General features: G+C 42.1%; 1 protein-coding gene across 1 annotated transcript; it reads left to right on the top strand.

Annotated features, from left to right (window-relative positions):
* The first annotated feature begins 737 nt into the window (after nucleotides 1–737).
* Nucleotides 738–21350, top strand: LOC148823622 (phosphatidylinositol 3-kinase regulatory subunit gamma). The gene is made up of 10 exons (XM_088927145.1): nucleotides 738–1440; nucleotides 11189–11300; nucleotides 14593–14691; nucleotides 14928–15108; nucleotides 15340–15465; nucleotides 15849–15991; nucleotides 16503–16679; nucleotides 17428–17502; nucleotides 17993–18163; nucleotides 19840–21350. Exons 1-10 carry the CDS (start codon nucleotides 1332–1334, stop codon nucleotides 20036–20038), a joined length of 1392 nt encoding a protein of 463 aa, XP_088783271.1. The 5' UTR covers nucleotides 738–1331; the 3' UTR covers nucleotides 20039–21350.
* The last annotated feature ends 158 nt before the right edge of the window (nucleotides 21351–21508 follow it).

Here is a 21508-nt window from a genome sequence, read left to right as displayed (position 1 = left end):
TAATAGTAGTCATAAAATCTAATAATTTATTAAAGTTAACACTGAATTATTCATAGTGCGAACTTAAAAACTTAAAACGTACTACCGTGGGGCTATCTCCCAAATTTTGCAAGACTCATATTTATACTTATACTGTCATGAACGTCTTTTGAGAAGGTAACCTCTGTTTTGCCTTGTGCACTTAAAAGTTTGTGAGGATTTGGCAATTAAAAAGAAAACATTCACACGTGTAGCTGTACTAAGTCACTCAAAAAAATACAACGTCTTTAAAAATCACAGGCTCTATTTAATGACCACGAAGTACGAAGGAGAAAACAGCGGCCTGCTGTCACTGAACTCCCTTTTCCCTCAAACGGTTCGTTTCTCTTTGTCCCTCATAGTAACTGTTTCGGCCAATCACGTATTGGCTTCCGTTTTTCTAGCCTGTTGATTGGCCGTGAGGAAGGATACCATGTTCCATGCCATCTCTTCTCCCTGTTTCGCTCAAAAAATGGGAAGACAAAGACGCAAACTCCGACTTTGGCAACAGAGCTAAAGTAACAGGCCTCTCTGATTGGCTCGCAGTCCACAGCCTGCCTGCGTGCAGCACAGATCTCGCCCTGGCAAGCAATCAGCACCGGGACCTACCACTCTGTATCCTGGAGCCGAGGCGGGGGGGGGGGGGGAGGTAGAAGTGAATGATGTCACTCATTTTTTAAAATATGTACATGAATAAAAATCAGCTGTCATCTGCTGTAGGAGACGGACGCAGAGGTTGTTACTGATCGATGCAAAACGCGGCGTTTGAGAAAAGTCTTTCGCTCTGGCGTTCAGTGCGGCTGAGTATATAAATCTTTTATGTCGAGAGGATCCTGCCTCCCCCCGTGCCTCGTCTTTGGTGCGTGAAGTGGTTGAGCCGAGATGATGTGAAAGGTTGCTCGCCGGGCCCTGGAGCTCTTAAAATGAAGACTACAGCTGGGGATCAGGAGAGCGGAGTGGATGGTAGAGCTGGCTTCTACTTTCTGTTCTGTCTGACTGTTAATTTTTTGTATATGCCCAGACGAGAAAAACTTTAAAGCCTGGTGCTTTTGGAGACCCCCCTCCCAGACTCACACAGTCCAGTTACCACAGATAAACCCCCCTTTCCCCCCGAGAAAACTTTATTTATTCTGAAGCAGGTTTTCAGAGCTCGGAGACTGTTAAAGTTCAGCTAGCTGGTCGCATGTCGTATTAAATACTCAAGTATTTTGTACATTATTTTTTTTTGTTTGCCCTTCTCTCCTTCTGTACATCTACATTTTTTTTCTTTTGTTTAACTAATTTGAGAGATTGCGAGACAGTGAAATCAGACCATGTATAACACAGTTTGGAATGCAGAGAAAGAAGACAATGACTGGAGAGAAGTGATGATGCCGTATTCAACGGAATTAATCTTTTACATCGAAATGGATCAACCACCAGGTACGTTTTTTCGGCTGTTTTTTTGTAATCTGAAATCGCCGTGCAAGATCTTAATACAACTGATTTTCAGGAAGAAATGAAATAGCAGGAGCAACTGTCTGGTAGTGTTATAATGGCTGAAATGACATTTGTAAAAACACCATATGAGCAGGAAAGTGGCCTGCTACAATAAATTACTTTTTCGAGGGTATTTTTTAATTAAAAAATGTAGCGCCTAAATTGCGCGTCAGAGCTCCTGGGAAGAACCTGCCTACTCAAGCTATGCATAGTTAGTATAGACTTCTTACATTTGGAGGGAAGTCGGAGAAAAAAAACGAGAGCAGTATAATGTCAGTATGCCCTTTTCTCTCTAAAATCCTTTTCTGTAATTAAAACTGTATTATTAGTTGTCGCCATGGTCTTGATATTCTTTTGTCTTGCAAATTAGTGTCCTTGATTTCAGTTTTACCCTTTTATGTAGTTTTCTCTTCAGTTGCCTCCTGAAACCTTGTTTAAAATGATTAAACCAGGTTAATGTTTTCTTTTTTCACTTAGGAAAAAATGGGGGTGGAGGGGGTTCTGCATCTGTATTGTAGAGCATCCATTTTTAGAAACTCATTTTTTGTTACCAGTCGCTTTTAAAAAATGAAAGTGCACCTTTTGGGACAAAATACGACTGGATACACTTTATTGCGTTAGGGTTACGAAGAGTAATTGTGTATTTAACTCACGAACTGTAATTTCTAGGGTCTTCAAAGCAGCAGGTTTATAATTTCCGTGATGAGTTCGCATTTGTGGCTGAAAAAAGGATTACTTACAGAGCTGGTTAGTTTGAAAAAAAAACATTCTGATGTTATAGTCTGTTAAATTGCGATACAATTAGAATTGCATTACTGTGTGTGTGTGTGGTTATAGTAATGCATTGTTCCTTCTTTGTCGTTTTTGCACTCTGTAATGATGGAATAAAAGAGCGCGTACTGTATCTGTGAGTATTGTTTGCCTTCCCACAATCAGGTCACATTTTATTTGATCACCTGAATACCTAAACGACATTCAGCTGCATATCTGTGATGGTTGGGGGAGGGGATGGATTGATTTGAATTGAAATGTGTTACAAGGCAGTGAGCCGCTGAGTATGCTTTATGTTTGTAAAGACATAAATTACATTCTTAAAACGCCGTTCAATACCGTAGGACCGCTGCCATTGCGATTATTGGCACTGTAGCGTCGTTACTGTGTTAATTGCTTTTGAAAAGATGAGTGTCAAAGTTTTGTCCCTTTACCTTTCTTCCTGTTTAATTGGTGGTGCGGAGGCATGTATAGATGGAGGCGCTGTTGAATTGTGTTCCCACTCTTTAGCGCAGGCTTTGTTTTCTTTTTTACTCTCTATGTACTGTACCGGAGCTCTGGAATGGATTCTTGCCAAAGTGAAGGTCTTCACCCCTCTGCCCTCGTCTTTCCATCTTGGAATTCTTTTGCATGTTTATTTGAAATGTTTATATATCAAAATAAAGTTCTTAACGCCTTTATATTACAAACTACACAGATCTGTCAAGCCAACTCAGGCGTCTATCAGACGTGTCGTTTGCACTCTTCATATTTCACGCAAAAAAAGAAAATATCATGACAGTGCTGTATTTGTGAGACTCGTTTTTCTGGGGGGCACAAGAACGCAACGTCGATGAATTTCTGGGCGCTGAACTGTTGTAGTCTGGGATTCATTAAGTCTCGGTCGTGCTGCAGCTGAAGTGTAAATCCTACAGCGACTACATGCCGTAAATCATGAGTTGCTTTGTTACGCACCGTTATGCAGACCTGAACATTTCTAGAAGAATTTGATCGGTAAGATTTGATGCGAGAGATTCTGTTCCTCTAGTGTCGTAACTTTGCATCTTAAGAACTGAGGATGCTAATTGCTATTATCATATTTCTTCGGATTGCACATTACATTGAAATATTGCTGTAGTTTACCCAGAACCAAATGTTTCAAGAAATATATATTTGTGTAGTTGTTATATAGGTTTAGGTGCCACAGTCTATACAAATGGAATGAGATGCTTTTCTCATTTGTAAAAGAAGCTTCTAGAAATTCTGCTGTTGGCCATGGAAAGCCCTCTTTACCATATGTGAAGTACCATTGTGCATTCAAAATGCATGAAGAGGCCAGGCTTAACTTTTAATTTCTAACTTCGTTACAAGGTACAGTGAAATTCTGTAGGCAATACTTTCTAGGAAACAGGTCAAGAAAAGGGCTTTCCAGAGAAGGAAAGAAAAGTATGGACGGTGAAGTGTCTTTGCTCAAAATCTAAACTTTTTTCTTTTTGTCTCACCCAGCATGAGTTTGCAGAAACCGTCTATTGTGAGGTCTCGAAGATATTAAAACTCCCATCATCTGTTGCGGCATTGTCACTACTAAAGCGTCCTGGATCAAACTAAATTTACACATTTATTCTGATGCTAACTTTAAAGTAAAGTTGACATTATTTTATGCCACGGATTGCATTATAGTCCACATTTGCCTTTAATTTTGACTTTGTCCTTCTTGGAGACATTCATTTTGACCATTTGTTGAAATTTTGCAAATGCGTTTGTGCTGAACTCCAAAGATGAAAATTGAATTGATCTTTTGTGTTTGAGCAAGCCACGCATTAGTGTTTTGATGTTTGAGGAGCTTCTGCCTTTAGAGCAATGAGTTAAATGAGAAACCTCAAAATACGTGCCCTTTCCGATGCAAATCTATGAGCTGATACAGAGCTGGTTGCTTTATCTCACATTTCCGATGGGCAATTGGAGGGCTGAGTGGCTTTCAGGGGTTTTGTTGTATTTTTCCTTTCTTCCTTGTATTTGTCTCCAGGAATTCTGTGGCTTTCTAGAAAGGTTGAGGTTATAGCTCCTCTGCAGCAGGAGCGCGAGGGAGCGTGAGAGAAATGAGGTTCTGCAGATGTTCATTAGAATATTTATTGCAGTGAAATTGAAATCTGAAAGGGACTTGGCACCCGTTAGGAGTTCAAGGGATGGGTATGAGATAGGAATGGATAATCAGCCGGCCACTGCCACCGGCTCCTGTCCACTTCAAGCAGAGGTGCCCCGATACTCCAAAAAATTGGAAGAGCTGAGCCATGCAGTGGTTTCTTTGTTCTGCCATGCTGTAAGTGTCAGGGATTAGCACAGGTGTACTTGAGCCTCAGGGGAGACTTTCTCAGGATGAGTAATAAAATAGCTTACTATTTGTAGGTTCCTGAAGTGGATTGTGTGGGATTGGGTGGAGGTGTGACAACCTGGTAAAAAAAGGAAAAGGAGAGTGTGGGTGGGAAGGGCAACATTTTTTGCCCAAATATTTGCAATATTTGTTTTACTTTAATGTTCTGGGAATGAAATGCAAGTCAGTCCCAGACTAGGCAACATCTGAATTTTGCATAGGATTGTACAGGTACTTCACACATAGAAGGGAGATTCGATAGTACCGTTCACATTGTCTTATTCAATTCTGCAGGAACAAAGAACGAGGCTGGTGTAGTTTATATGAAGATGTTTTGTTTTCAGTCCCACAGTAAACTCTTGGATGACGTTAGCCTTTTGTTTTAAGCCCTACTGCCTGTACCCTGTCATTCTGCCTGGTGTTGTTAAACAAATTGGCGAAATGCAGAAATGTGTGCCTTTTGTTCTTAAAAATGTTTTGCGTAATTCTTCTTTGAAGAATGAGATACTCCTCAGCCTTGATTTTAGCTTGATACAGAGCTGTTTAACTTGGTCCTTGTTTCTTCTTAGTGGGGTTTTGTTTTATGAAATTTTGAAAGATCCTTTTCTTAGTCTGTACGTAGTTGTACACACAGGAGAGTTGGATCTTTTTTGCGGATACATGTAATCAACCACTTGTGTATGTCAGTCCTGTGAAGCTCGTGCACCAGTGTGAGATTGAGACCCTTTCTGGCCTTTCTTTTCATCATCCCCTCCTGTAGACGGTGTTAATCGTTTGTTCTGTTGAGCTCCACCTATTCGTCATAACCCCCCACCACCATGCACACACTTGATCATCTCCCCATCCTGTCTCTGCACGCAGTGTGCAGACCCCTTGCGCTTTCCTGCCATTGGTTGGATTTTTGTCTCCGTTCAGAGATTAGTTCTGCCAGAGCTGTCTGATTTTAGGTTCAGGGATTTTTTTTTTCCCCAGTCTACGAGGGAAGGGAGGAGAGAGGGCCGAGGTTACTGCCAGGCATTTTGCAGGCAGCCAGCAAGCAGAAGTGCAGGCGCTCTGGCCCAGCGCTTGCCCATGTGGAAAGCCAGGCAGGGATTGTAATGTATACCAGGCAGATCACCGAGGCCACACCTGACACTGGTAAGGAATGAGGGTGGAGTTTGCTTTCTCCTCTTCTGGGGCCGATCGTCGCATGTGCAACAGGAGCCCTGTTTCCTTATTGCTCCAACCAGAATCATGGTGGGTTTTAATACAGAATGCCAAGAATCACCTGTCTGTGCGTTTCTTGTCCTAGCCAGGTACAGTAATTCCTGGATGTCAGGCATTTCTCTGTAATGGAGTGAATTTGAATCATTTTACACTTGAATTGAGTGTTGAAAACGTAACTTTGCATTCTTTCCGAGTTCTAGTTTGACTGAAGAACATCCTGGTAGGGGAAATTGATTTTGATCATAGGCTGACTGCAGCTGAAGGGTTTTACATTAGGCGATGCTATTACTCGGCATGCTTTTGTTATAAATGTTATCATCTTCACCTGCAAGTGTAGGTTTATTTTTGATGACCTTCAATTGGAGTTTCCATTAACCGTGAAACAAAAACTCTTCATAGTGGAATTTAAAGAATGGAAGTGGGAGATGCAGTGGTTTCTACTGTGCATTTGGAGTTTTTTCTAAATGGAGCCTAAAAGGAGCCTGCATGCTTTACAGTACATTGTGGTTTAATGCAGCTTCATTCCACAATATTTAATTTTCTGTGGCCTCTAACATCTGTCTGCAGCAGAGTATGCTGAACCATTCATTAAGCAATGCCCTTATATCTCTGCTGCTATGGAATGAACCTTTTTTGTTGCTTCTTACCAGGGGAGATATCGTGCCTACTCATGAATTCTTTTCCTTAAGTCTATGCTTAGTGTGTGCTGTCCTTTTTTTTTTCCCAAGGCTAATTTGAGCGTAGTGATTTAATTTGTCATTGTATGTGCCATGGTTTTTTGTGCACTCTGGAATGGGGATGAGTGGCTCCCCTTTAAGATGTCTTTGAAAACTCAGCAGGTACTCCTATTTGCACTTGGCAAATGTATATGTATATTTATATTATGAATCTCTTAACTGAATTGTATAGAAATTTCTTTACGTCACTTGTGAAACATGCACATTTTACATCAGTTGTTCCTTAATTTACTTGCAATATTATAAGACGGGTTAAGTCCTTATGCCATCCTAGAAGATGAGAAATTCCAACAACTAATGGAAAATGCCATATATTTTCCGTTAATAGTCCTGCTGTCCTGTGCACGGTAGCAGTTGCCCTGGCCTGCAGCCGAACTGAAGTACCAGGTGACCAATTGTGTCGACAGCCCAGCCACAGCTGGAGCCCGACCGCTGGATGAGGATAGCTTCAGCATGTGCCATCTCAGCAGACTGTGAGAGCACGTCTTCACTGGGGTTCATGGAACATCTTGGTGCCTGTTGCTCTCTCTCCTCTGGTTGTCAGTTAGGGGATCACAAGGCTTTATTTTATTGAACATTATCGCACATTAAAATCATATTTGCTTTCCTGGCTGTTGAAGGATGCAGAGACTGGCAGCTCTCAAAACTGCCTTTTTACCCGTCTCCAATCCCGAGCAATTTTTTAGTAGATCTCTCTCTCTACTCGCTACTTTTCCTTTGACTTGTGGTCAGTTTCTCCTCAAGGCAGTCCAACATTGAAGGTGTGGTATTGCAGTGTTAAATGCGCAGATTAAAAATCTGAGAGGAAAAAGTGCTCTGTAAGATGTATTTAATTGTTTGGTTTTCACGATGGTTAGAAAAGACTTTCACAAAGTAAAACCCTACAAATTAGACCCGGGGCCATTGTTGTGGTGTGTTTGTATGACTTCTCTTCCTGCACTATTGTGTCATCCCATGGTGAGCAGAAATGATCTTTTAAAAGATTGCCCGTATGTTTGATGAATCAGTTTTCAGTTATGTTTGACTTAATAGAACTGCTGGTTTCAGTCTGAAGGCTTCATTTTCAATATGCAGTGCATGCAGAACTAAGGATTTTTCATGCATAGTTAAAATTTAACTAGATTTAGCAAAAAAAAAATCTATAGCAATAGTCATATTGAGTAAAATACAGCGTGGTGACAAAACCTGTATTGTAGCTTTTTCCCCTGCATGTCTTAGTTGTTCTGCACAGCTTTGAACAGTCCCCTGAAAGGAAGGTGCAATGTTTCAGCTGTCTAGGCACATGTTCTCTGCTGAATGAAAAGCACTCTTCGAGGTTTTAAAATAGTACCGCTGTAGGGGGAAGGGACGAAAAGGGAAATAAACGCAGAAAGAGCTGACATTAGGAAACTGTTGGAAAGGAATTCAAGGGTTTTTCTTTTTTTTTTCCAAGGTACTACTGCACCTGCCTTTGGCTTGTTTGAAATACGAATTATGGAGCTTTCCTGAGTCCTGAATGGTTCATTGTGGTTATATGAAATCCAGCACACACGTTTCCCTAAAGTGGCTGGATTTTTTTTTTACCTTGGTGCCAAAGATCGTGTGTGTTGAGACCTGAAAATCGTTCTTAGGTTTTAAAGATGTTAATGCGGTGCTGCATTAGTCAGCCTAATTTAAGACCAGTGCAGGTTTAATCAGGGGGCATTTACCTTCAATGCAGCATTGTAGAGGCTGCCTATACCACTTACCGTACATGGCCTTGAAGGAAAAGATGCTCACATTGCTCCAGTAGAGGTATTTACAGTAATCGGACATATGGGCTGATCCGCTCAGCTGTAGTTCATGCCCTTTTAAAACAAGTTTTTTTTTCGCCAAAACCAAGCCGAGTATCGATTGTACAGTGCTGTAGGGGATTTTAATGGCGGCACCCGCCGGCCCACACGTCTGCTCGGCTTCTGCAGTTTCCGTCATCAGCTGCTCGCTGAATGTGTCCTGGCAAGTCCTGACCTGCGTGGGGATTTCCTGGGCAGGTCAGGCAGACGGGATTCTGGAAGGCATTCTACAGAACATCTGTGGAATTTCCCACCAGCTGTCGTGATGTAAGTGTTCAGCATGCAGTCCAGTTTGTGGGGTTTGTACAACACGTATGTGGATCAGAATGGCATACGTGTTCAGTACTGAGCCTTTTCATTTTGCCTTTAAAGCTGCATTTATTCATATTTGATGAGGATGTTTGTGTAAAGTTTAGGTTTAAGAGCATCCGAACTCCCCGGCACTTGTTATAATCTGACATACTGTAAATTTACTAGTGACTGCTGTCATATAAAACTGCTACAATTATCTCTCATAATGCAGCTGCATTGGATACTTAGTTTCCCAGCACAGCAGCTTTGTAACTAAAATACAAAATAAACTGGTTATCAGTATTTTAACAGAAATAGAATTGCTATTAACTAGTTTACTCTACAGCAGGCCAATGGCAGTTTATCAATATTTTAACAAAATAGAATTGCTATTAAACTGCCATTGGCCTCCACTGCCTTGCTGTAGAGTTTCAGGGTAAAACTGTATACATGTTCTAGGTTGCAATATACCACTTGATGTGCACCACACTGGCCTTTAAACGTACACTTACAAAAACCATTCTCATCCAGCAAATGTTGATGCTAGCTTTATCTGTACGTTACCGAGTTTAAAGTCGATTTTCCACTGTTGAAGTTTCCAGGCTGGAATGATTTAAATGATCCAGTTTGCTAAAAGCACACACTGAATTGTGTACCCTATAATATGCCTAAGGATGTTCTGTGAGTGAGTCCAGACATGGTTCATCTCAAGTTTTGGTATTTATCGCAGTTACCAAGGACTTTGCATTGTGCATTGCTTTTCCATGGGTTACAGACGTTCTCCAGGGCCCTAAATTCCTTGGCTGCTGCAGAGTGAAATAGAAAATGCTAACCTGCAAAGCGTAGCTCTCTGTGGAAAAGCGAGCCCCGACATTGGCTGGTGTTATCCTAAGTGTGTCTAGGTCAGGGGCAGGTTAGTTTGGCTTGGCGAAGGAGGAGGCTTGTGGTTTCTGAGCTGAATACAGGAGCTACTGTCAGCTTGCAGAGTTTTTCCACAAAGCCGGCACCTGGACAAGCATCCTAAACACCCTCCTTAACTTTCTGGACTTTCTGAGCAGGGTGTAAGGTTGTGAAATAGTGCTATTGAAATCCTCATTCCTTTTGATTTCCATAAGTCCAGAAAGTGTGGCATGTGGCTTGAAATTTAACCTTTATTGTAATCTTAATATTTCAGATGTACCTCTCCCCCATTTGAATCGTTGGTGAGTAAGTAGGCAGTTATGTAATATTTTAGGGTACAATTTCCCTATTAGCAAATTTTCAAAACCCAGTCCCTATCTTCTAGAGGCCTTGTGAGCAAATATCTGCATCTATATGCTGTACTTCCCTGATCCGATGCTTTGTTCATTTAGATGAGAGTTTTCTTCTGGTTTTTTTGCCAGTTTAAATGGAAACAACCTGTTAAGCAGAGCGGGTCATCAGTTGGTGTGTGAATGTGCAAGTGATTGTTGCACTCTGTCGACTGATGTGACCCCTCCACAACACGCACAATACGTCACACCTACACTTAAAAAATTGTCCATTTGCCCCAGGTGTGTCATGGTGGTCTGTTTGAAATGTCAGCTTCAAGTGTAGAATACGTAAAATGACATTTTGCTCTATGTGGAACTTCCTGTATAATATAGAATTCTTAAGGGGTAAGGTTATATACACATTTTTCACATATTTGGACAAAATGTAATTTATTTTACTGTTCTATGTAAAATAAAATAAGTCAAAGTATAGAAACAATGCATTAACTATGCATGTAAAACCCCTGTTATAATGCCCTCTGGTCTCAGGCACATGGGGTTGTAGTGTGATTAACATACCATATTATGATGCAAAGGAACAAGTAATAGGTTTATTCCATGCTGAAAAAAAGAAGAAAGAGAACACAACGTTTCGGCTGTGGAGCCTTCTTCAGGTGTGTCAAGAAGCCTTCAAGAAGGCTCCACGGCCAAAACGTTGTGTTCTCTTTCTTCTTTTTTTCAGCATGGAATAAACCTATTACTTGTTCCTTTGCAGCCTACGCATGCTGACGCAGCTACCCACCTATATTATGATGCAGTTCTCTAGAGCCATGGGGTGAAGTCTTGATTTTCATTCTTCCCCAGTGGTTTCACCAGCCCCTCGTAGCCTGAGCGGGTCTTTGGAGTTTGTGCAGTATGGATTTAGTCTTCCACATGGTTCAAAGCTGAAGAGGATTGTCCTGTCTAGTGCAATGAGTCCAAGACTGCAGCCTTTTATTTCACTTTATTTTACCTTTTTTATCTTGAACACCTTCTTTTGAGTTTGACTCAACGAGGATTTTTTAGTTTAACTTAAGGGGTTTGTTAAAAAGCTTGTACATTATTTTAAATGTTATAAATTCCGGAGCCTTGGCCTGCCTCTTTCTGGGAACTCTCTGTGTCCTGTAATATAATTCCCACATTCTAGGAGTTGATGTGGGGAAACCTGCCAGGCCTCAGGTGTCTGTCATCCCTTGTGCTCTGCAGTGGTGTTACAAGCCCTTTCCTCATGTCCTGCTCTTGTCTTTCTACCAGCTCTTCCTCCCAAGCCGCCCAAACCGATGACTCCAGCCAACACCAATGGCATCAAGGATGCAACCAGTATGTCGCTGCAGGAGGCCGAATGGTACTGGGGAGATATCTCAAGGTATGGGAGAGGACCTGTCATTTGTTCCACTTCACGGTACATGACATACTATAATGTGGGCTGCTAAAGATCAAAAAGAAGTCAGGCATGTCAGAGAACTGAAAACCAGAGGCGCCTGGTTAATGTTATGGTATAGAAGTCCGTTACATGCGGTCGTCGTCTTACAGTTAACGCCTCCCGTCCGCCAGAGATTCTTGCAGATTGTCAAACCCACTCAAATGCCATGTAGTTCTTACGATGCAAGTCCAGTTGAGTTCTTTAACAATGTCAGTGAGTGAGTCAGGAGTGAACTTGAGTGGGATGATGAAAGTGAACCAGCTGACTGGAGTAGCAGTGCTAGTGTGATCCTTTAGAAATCTCCTCCCGCCCGGGTGTGTATTGTCTTCACAGATATATGAATTGATAGTGCTGTGGCTAGCTGTTTTCTGTAGTCTGTTAACCAGTGACCTTTTTTTAAGGAATCCATGTCTGGCAGCTGATTTAGATTAATGGAAGAGGGGGGAGAGGGCACCCCCCCCCCCCCCCCCCCCCCCCCCGAAGACTATTTTCTAGACAAGCGCATAAAACTCTCAGATTTAACAGATTAAAGCACTGCTTAGTGACTGGCTTTAGTCCTATTTGATGTAGACGTGGTATACAGTGAGTACAGCTAAGGCCAGCTAATGCTGACATATGTTAAAAGACTTGGGGGGGGAATGTCCAGCACCAAGTAAAAAGCTAATAGTGGTGAATCTGTGGTCTGGGGTTGTGACCCCTGTGTGAGGGTTTATAAAGTTCTCGTCGAACACAAGCCCAGGTTGAAGCGTTCATAATCTCGCAGCCTTTTTTTCTGGGCTCAGAAGCGTCTGTCTGAGAGTGTGACCTGATGTCTGGTGAAAGCAAGCAGCTTGCAGGCGGGAGACAGGATCTAGGATGTTCAGTGTCCGGAGTTCATCACGGCGAGAGCTGCAGTACAGTACAGTGCAGACAGAGGCTGGCCTTCACTATTGGAGGGGAAAGTACGTTACAGGGAGACCAGTTAGCTGTGGCTGGAAGGTGATTTAGCATTTAATCATGTGAAGTTAAAGCCATTGGTATTATATTATATAAAATATTTCAGAAGGGATAAGTCTATTTAAACCATCTGTGAATATTATTTTTCACCAGGCATTTCTAATTATTTACTCCTATTGATTTTTTTGCAGGTCTAAGATTTAGATGGGGAATATCATTTTGAATATTTTTTATTCTTGGAACTTATTGTCCTGTATTTAGTTGATAGAAAGAGGTTTTTTTTTGGAGTATTGTGAGCCTGAAAAAGTTACGCAAGCAAGGAATACAACACGTGTCCCTGTGTGTGGGTATCATTTCATCACATAAAATGGCTGTGCGCAGCATTCAGTATTTCTCCATTGTGATTTTCTGACAAGTGTGGGATGACTGTAAGGTGTTATCGGCACAGTATCAAAAGGAGAACAGATTGAATTCTCTTGGCTTCTGTATTTTCTTCCCGTCTCTGATGGTTTGGGTGGCCGTTTTGGAACGGTCCCCATGCCATGTTCGGAGTAGCTCAGAGGGATACTGGGGGCAGACTCTGTAAAAAAACAAAGTACAGCAGCCATGCCTATTTGGCCAGACAGCTTGAGGGGGAAACCATTTAACTGTGGAATAAGCCCACATCTTTTATATTTGTTTTGTGTTTCTAGATTTTCCACAGCATCTCGGAAAAACGTGCATGTGTAGAAAGTTGTTGGACTCTGAGGTTATTTTCATGAGGTAACCAGTAAATCCAAAAAAAGGATGGTGATACATGTTGCATTCTCTATGAAATGGTTGAGTAATTAGTTAAATTTACCCATGTTTTTTAGTGTAAACTTTACAGCTGAACCTTATTTCTAATCCGTTGTGGAATTGATGGGTTGTACTTGGAAGAAGTCCACCTTTCCATGATTGAGTCTTTTTCCTTTAGTAATGACGACATGCACCCTGTCTTACTGGGTCTACAAGCCAGTCTTGTTGATGGGAGACAATCGCCACCACACAGGGCATGTTGATCATTAGCATTGCTTTAGCACCAGCTTTGAAGAAATGGCATTTCTGAACTATTATGAAGTAAAGCAGACAAGCAGCATTTTAGCACTTGAGACACAATTGCGCAATTTGTTGTTGAAAACTTCCTTTGATCCTGAGCTGTAGTATACCCCAACTATCCCTGTGTGTTCTTGACTTGTTTCTGAAGTTTCTCAAAATCCTTCATTGTATTTCCATCACTGACTACAGGAAATTGCAAACAGTATGAAGAGAGAGATCCATCAGTCAAGTCTCTTGTTTTATGTAAAATTAGTAATATTGAATTGTTCAATCAATAGCAGACTCTCCCAAGGCTGTGAACCTGCCCTGGTGTGCATTTCCTCAGTCTGCTCTGTCACTGTGTGCCAGTAGGAAGGGGGTGTTCTGGCCTCTCTTTAGAATGAATTTCCACCATGGGCCCTTTTCGCCTTCAGGTCCGCGGTAAGCTGTGGGATTCCCCCCTTGAGGTTTTCGATATGGCCCAGAGCCAGTGACGTAGTGAAACAATCTCATGACTGCTGCCTGGGGGCGTCTATACCGCTGCACCCATACAGCTGCTTCTGCTAATCCTAACCGCCTGATTGCGAACGTCAGAGCACTGGGTTGCTGTTTCGGCAAGGCTGGGCTTGCCAGGGCTGTTCCCAGAGGTGCAGATGTGACGAAGAGGAGAGGCAGCGGAGAGTTTGAGCCGCTCTTCCAGCAGACAGTTTCCACACTTGGGCTCAAGTTCTAATGGCTTCCTAACACCCGTCTTTTTGGGAAAATTTACTTCTTGCTCAATTACATGGGGTGATTTTTCCATAAACTAACCTAGAATTGTTGCCAGCATCAGCTGTATGCTTGGAGATGGAAGGCATTAGTAAATGTAGTTATTTGTTAGTGGTGAACACCAGTTATTTCTGCAGCTTGGCGCGATGAATCGCTACCCCATTGTGAACAGATGTATCGTCAGCTTCGGAACACAAGTACGCTTCACTTGAACAAACAACTAACGGTGAAACTGACAGGAAAATTGTGTAGAGATATTCCATTTCTTTTTCCGAACCACTAGTATTTCTGGAAAATGTGGTGCAGTTAAGTGTTGGAGTAATTTGGCGTATCTGAACCAAGAGCACACAGCAGGGTAGGCAAAATGAAATGTTTCATAACTTTGCAGGTCCTTTGAGCACTGTCTGGGCACTAAACCAGCTGTGGGATGGTGTGCTGGCAGATATGCGGGTTAACTGTTCTCTCTCTTCCACAGGGAAGAGGTCAACGATAAGCTACGGGATATGCCAGATGGGACATTCCTGGTCCGAGATGCTTCCACGAAGATGCAGGGAGATTACACTTTAACTCTGAGGTATAGAAAACACCGAAACATTTTTTAGGGGGCAATGTTATAAATAAAAACTGTACATGGTAAATGGTTAAGATATTTTTTTTTAATTAAGAGCAGTATTGTATGGACAGTTTGAAAGGTTAACTTGATTGTGCTATTGACATGTTGCCTTGGAGCCTTTGAAGCTTTCCAATGAAAATGCTGACCTGCATTTCTAGGCATGGGCTTATTTGACACTGGCCATGACTGTGTTACAGGAAAGGAGGCAATAATAAGCTGATAAAGATCTACCACCGAGATGGCAAGTATGGCTTCTCCGATCCTCTGACCTTCAGTTCGGTCGTGGAGCTGATTAGCCATTACCGTCATGAATCCCTGGCACAGTACAACCCCAAACTGGATGTCAAGCTCATGTACCCCATCTCCCGATTCCAGCAGGTATGAGGCTTCTCCTCCTCCAGTTACTTTCCTGTGGAAATGGCAAGATCACTGTGTTCAATAAAGTAATGTGTAGCCCAAAGAAATAATTGCAGCATTTTTTACAAAAAAACTGGAACAAGTGGCAAATTTGCAGTTGAAGAAGGACTCGAATAAGCATTTCTTTTCTTACATGATCAGAATGAAGGATGGTTTCCTTGAAACACTGATGGTTGCCTTTGCTCTCTGCAGGATCAGCTGGTAAAAGAAGATAATATAGATGCAGTTGGAAAGAAACTCCAGGAATATCATAATCAGTATCAGGAAAAGAGCAAGGAATATGACCGGCTATATGAAGAGTACACAAGGACTTCACAGGTATGGGGTCAAAGTGCATGGTACCATGTCTTGCACAGCCCTTGGAGATCTATTTTTACATCTTAAAACAAAGCTCCCCTTTATTTGTTCCCCAGAAAACCTCCAGTAACAAGTGCTAAGCTTAACACCCTGTCAGCAAGCACCACTACATGAAAGTTTATTTTGCTCATTATGATTAACTTACAGTCCATTGCCTGTCACTTTGTCATCTCCCTGTGAACATCTCTTCCTCACAACCACTGTCCTTCATATTTGGGTGCCACTGAGGTTTTCCCAGAGTTACTTATATCCATTGTACAGATTTCATAGGGAAGCCAATAAAAGTTGCAATAAAGGCCTTTTGAATTGGTTGTTTTTACAGTAGATGGTTCTTCTCCCTCCAGGAAATCCAAATGAAGAGGACAGCCATCGAGGCTTTCAATGAAACAATTAAGATCTTCGAGGAGCAGTGTCACACACAGGAGCGCTACAGCAAAGAGTACATCGAGCGCTTCCGAAGGGAAGGCAACGACAAGGAGATAGAGAGGTAAGCCCAGTCACACTCGCCTTAGTTCGGAGAAATGCACAGTTCCCCACCATGAAAATTCATAACTGTCACCAGTGTATCTCCTATATTACTGTGGCCTGGTGGAGGTTTTTTTTACAGCATTTACTTTATAATATTGGCTGCTGCTTAAAACCAGTTTTAGATTTTTTTTTCTGTGCAGGAGTGCATAGTAGGTTATGGAGAAGCATTTTTTTCTCTCATTTCTCAGGGGCTGTGAAACCCTGGGTTATAAAGTAAACAGAAGGCATCAGGCACTGCACTTGGGCCCGAGTTGTCGAATGCATATGACATTGCAGGGATATTGCTGAAGACTATTTGAATTAGTGTTTTGAAAAAGTAATACAAACTAAAATTTAGTATTTCCTGTATTGCAGAAACAAAAATGGCAGCAAATGTTGAACCTTAAGAATTTTCCCCATGTTGTGCACAACATGCTTAACCGTTTCACGATGAATCAGTTGAAAGAGTTGATGAGCCCTCTCTTTGGCAGAATCATGATGAATTATGAGAAACTGAAGTCCCGCCTTGGCGAAATTCATGACAGCAAGATCCGCCTGGAGCAGGACCTGAAGAAGCAGGCGCTGGACAACCGGGAGACGGACAAAAAGATGAACAGCCTGAAGCCTGACCTTATCCAGCTCCGCAAGATCAGGGATCAGTATCTTGTGTGAGTGTTCTGTGTGGCTTACCTTTTTTATCACCATTTAAAGCTTACATATCTCATCTGAATAGCACATGATTTGCAGTGCAAATGCTAAAATGTACTTTCTCCAAATTTGGACTGTTTTTTTAATAGTGTAAAAGCGAACAAGAATCTACCTTTGTATGCAGGAAACGTCAGAATATGGAAGAAGTGCCCGATTCTGTTGGAATCTGCAGTGAAACTGAAGTTATTTCACTCTGACAGTTTCTTTTGATTTAAAGCAGCTCAACACTAGCCAAGTGGGATGTTAAAAGGGCCATTTGGATTCAATTATAATATGTTTTGGACAGTTCGAAAGGGGGGGTTAATGAAACAATTTTTTTTACCATACTTTATGCATAGTGCACAGCTGATCTACTTCAGGAATCCCAGCTTTGCAACAAGCTCTGCCGAGGCCTTGCAGTTATATTACTCTTCATTGTAATGCTGTGTCCTAAAGGTCATATAGAAGGGAAAAAAGTTGGGTAAACCTGTTGCGTTCAAGTAAATCGAAACTCATTACAGGTGTAGGCCAATAACGTGATTTGAATTACCTTTAGGAAATTTAGCACTGCATCCCATCTGACTAGTGTATTTTTTTAAATGAAGCTCTTTAGAATTCAGGGCTAGTTTCTGCTCTCTGGATTTTTTTTTTGTTGTAGTCCGTGTCAGTGTTCCTTGGCAGAGGGTGCCATTCTGAATGTGTTCTAATACCTCCCTCTCCTCCCTGCAGCTGGCTTAATCACAAAGGCGTGCGTCAGAAACGAATTAACGACTGGCTCGGAATCAAAAACGAAAATCTTGATGAGTAAGTACATTATGCACGGTTTTATTTTACCCCCGTGTTAATCAGTTAAATTTAATGTTTTTCTGTTGCTAAATATAGTAGTTGTAATCCATGCCAAAAGAAAACGGATTTTTATTCCCCCTTTTACAGACTATTTTAAAATTTAGTGCTGGCAAGTAAGTGATGGCAATTTAAAAGCTGTGGGTTGTAATGAAGTGCTAGCTGTGAGGACGGCAGAGTGTGCCAGCACTGAGCCCACTGCCACAGCACTGTGATCTCCTGGAAGGCACAACTAAAGTTAGTCAAAATCTACCAATTGAAGTCCATTTTACTAATGCAGTATTACCAGAGCTCCGATTTAAAAAAACTTGACTTGCATGTCTGTTGTGTTTGAAGCTTTTGTCAGTGCCGTACCCCGACGTCCAGGAGACCTCCATTGGGTGGTCTCGGAAGCTTGAGTTAATAGGTGAAACCATGGAAGTGTTTTTGAAATCCTCAATCTTTTTGGCAGCACCTACTTCGTAAACGAGGAGGACGAGAACCTGCCGCACTACGACGAGAAGAGCTGGTTTGTGGGGGATCTTAACCGGACCCAAGCCGAGGATCTGCTTCTGGGAAAACCTGACGGCGCGTTCCTAATCCGGGAGAGCAGCAAGAAGGGCTGCTACGCCTGCTCTGTGGTGTAAGTAGCAGACCAGTTTTCAAAGACTGGCATCACCGCATGCACATACATGGGGAAAGCCATGCTGCAGGGCGCCCTGTGTGCTTGGCACTGCCACACAGTTAAGCCGGGATGCTTTTCCTCGCTGCTGTCTGTGCAGTTTGCCATTGCTTACCCTCATTGCAGTGTAAAAAACCTCCATTTGACAGCTGTTTAGCAGTGTTAGGGTTTTGTATAGAAGACTACCTCCTAACTGCCTTACAGATTTCATCCATGCAGGATTAAATTTCAGTTAGCTTGCCTGTCATAATTTATTAAGTGTCTAAAGATGCACAAACCTGGCATTTAGAGCATTGCCAAGACTGCTTTGTGGTGCAAGCGCAGGTGATCTTTTATAATTCTGCTGTAAATTTTTATCCTGCTCTTTTTTTTTTTACAGCTCAGTACTGCAAGTCCTCATTAGGAGTTTTGTCTTCCCATGAGATTTAGTTCCTTTGTCTGCAATGCAGAATCCCCTAGCGCAATGCAGTAGGGTGATGGGGAGAACATCTAAAGACCACGTTTGTCACTTTCCGTTTGAACCAGACGCTATTAAAATATTTTTTTCTTGAATTTCCCACGTCCCACTATTTTAATCCTCCTTTGTTTTGCCCATTGTGCTGAGCTCTGTGCCATGGCCATTTTAAGAGACGCTGGCACAACTACGCTCCAGATTGGAGACCCATTGTCCCAATACCTGGCTCCTGACCAGGTCTCAGCAGGCCTTGCAGTGTGAGGACTTTCAACAAAAAAAAAAATTTAAAATAGGCAATTGTCTCTCCCAAGCTCCATTCTCCAGTGTCTCGCAGAAACACCGGTTCAGTGACCGCCCCCCCCCTCAGCTCTGTCCCGACACCCTTCTTAGCATTCAGAGGTCACTGGCTGGCCTGCAAGGAGTATGTCTGGCAAGACATGAAGGCATAAAATACATGGTTCTCTGTGCACAGATGTCCGCACACTAACATTTGCGAGCATTTGCACCTTAATTGTTGTATTCAGTATCATGTCCACTTTGTTTTGTACTTAATGTGGGGCTTTGAATTGCAAGCCATGTAGTTGCTGTGCGTGACTGTCATTGTTGCTGCATAAATGTATATAAAGCTTGAGTTTGAAAACATTTTGCTGGCACTGCCTCTAGGGGAACCGTGCCGTTTTTTTTTTTTAAAAGGAGGCAGCTACGTCATGCACTACCCAACAAGATGGAACTCCCCCAACCCCCAACCCCCCCCCCACCCACTAGTAATTACAGGATTTGCAAGAACAGGCACGGAACACAAATGTTTTAACCTAAGAACTCGCTAACATCTACACAAAAGGTTTTTGATGAAAATGCTTGTGAACCAGTCTCTTGTGCAATCCTCCAACCTACTTAAAGTTTGATTCTCCACACTATCATTTAACCAAACGGCTTTGGTTTTTAAACGCACTGTGAAGTGTCACACAGCGATGGTGCCAGTCTCACTAGGAATGCTGTTTATTTTCCCCCACCCCTCCGTTTTCATCTCTTGTGCTGAATGTAGCGCCTGCAGCCATGGCCAAATGTTAAGGCCTGCACATAGCGGAATGAGTTTTGTTTTTGTGCTTGATGAAAAGGCGTTTGTTTGCACTTTGTGGCTTGTGCTCTGGTAACCTGCTCTTTTCTTGCTTTGCATTCGCAGGGTGGATGGAGAGGTGAAACACTGTGTGATATACAGCACCCCACGCGGCTACGGCTTTGCTGAGCCCTACAACCTTTATAGCACTCTGAAAGACCTCGTACTGCACTACCACCAGACCTCGCTGGTCCAGCACAACGACTTGCTCAACGTGCGACTGGCGTACCCGGTCTACGCACAGATGCCCTCTCTCCGCAGATGAACCCTGGAGGGGCGGCTGATTCAAACAAACACTTGCTGCAACACGCGCGTCGGCCACCTTGGAGTTATATATATTTTTTACTAGAACAATTCGAGGGCATTCTTTCTAAAGACTGCTTGATTTGCACAAGGAAGTTTTAACGTTTGTGAATGTGAAACCGAAAAAGAGACATAAGAAACAAGAGGCAGGCTCGTCTCGACCCGAGTTCAGGTGACCTGGTGCTACCTAAACTCCAGCTGTGACTTTTTACACCCTTTATTTCTCGCCTTTTCTTTTTTTGTTTTTTGGTTGTTTCTGTTCCCTCCTTGGATCAACTCCATGAAAGGAGAAAAAGGAATGGAAGTTTTTCTCCATGTTGTGAGCGAAACGAAAAAAATGTAGCATACAATCCACAGGAACTTTTCTGGATGTATTCATCAGAGACACTGCTGCTGAACAAGTCGGGTGGGGAGAAAAGGTTCTGTAGTCTTAAAGACCTTGCATTTTATACTGAATTGGACAGGACATGATCAAAAGGAGGGCTTTTATTTACTTTTTTGTTCTGTGGGTTTTTAGTTTGGCTGGACTTTCGGAACTGGCTAGTTTTCCTACGAAAAGAAAACACTTCAGTCAAGTAGAAACAGAGACCAAAGTTAGCCTTGGAGAAACTCCACTTAAATATGATCTGAATGAATAAAGGCAAAATAAACGCAAAGATGCTTTGTTTTGTACCACACATAAAACAGTTTTGGCTAGTGCTTGTACAACACTGAAGCTCTTTAAGTTTATTCTTAACCAAATTGTACCCACCGCAATTCTTCTCGGTTTGAAGCACTTATTAAAAAGGAAAAATCTCTGCAGCTGCACATCTTTACACCAAAAGAAAACGAGAAAATTAAAACCTGGAACACTTTTTTTGTGTTTGGTTTAAAAATACATATATATGCTCGTGTCTGTTAAGCAAAACCATGACATTTTGTATGCTATGTTCTTTAAGGAACCTTTAAGATAAGCTTGAATTTTAAGGTATAAGTGAAGCAGGTACAATGGTTTCTGAGTTAAAAAAAAATGCTTTAGAAAATCAAAACTGAAGGAAGTGCAATCCAGTGTTTATTGGTGGGATTTAAGTCTCCTCGAAAGTCAGTATCACCTGCTCAGTTGCACAGATAACGGAAAAGCAACCAAATGCACAACTTACCCTGGGAGAAACATTTTTGGATTGGTCATTGATGGTGCTTGACTTTATAACCAGTTGGAAGCATTTGTTAAGAATTTTAACATTGGCTGCCTGTATTTTATTTTATGTTGCATTAATAAAATAAAAATATTGCATTCATTACAGGCACAATGGCTGTTCATAAAGACTTCACTTCCTGAAATCACAAGCATTCTTTTTCAGATGCTTGCTTATGTTCTTATCACGCCATTACTTGGCAATTGTTGTTTGCGGAAGTGAGCAGTGGAACTCTAGAACAATAGCCCGATTCTACA

This window comes from Atractosteus spatula, chromosome 11 (genome assembly GCF_055471065.1).
Source record: "Atractosteus spatula isolate fAtrSpa1 chromosome 11, fAtrSpa1.hap1, whole genome shotgun sequence".
Lineage (NCBI taxonomy): Eukaryota > Metazoa > Chordata > Actinopteri > Semionotiformes > Lepisosteidae > Atractosteus > Atractosteus spatula.
Note: the sequence above shows the minus strand (reverse complement) of the source record. Positions and strands in the feature narration are given on the sequence as shown.

Coding starts and splice junctions, on each gene's coding strand:
- LOC148823622 (XM_088927145.1), top strand. CDS start 1,332: ATGTATAACACAGTTTGGAATGCAGAGAAAGAAGACAATGACTGGAGA. Junction 15,466..15,848: donor AGTACACAAGGACTTCACAG/GTATGGGGTCAA, acceptor TTCTCCCTCCAG/GAAATCCAAATGAAGAGGAC. Junction 16,680..17,427: donor ATCAGGGATCAGTATCTTGT/GTGAGTGTTCTG, acceptor TCCTCCCTGCAG/CTGGCTTAATCACAAAGGCG.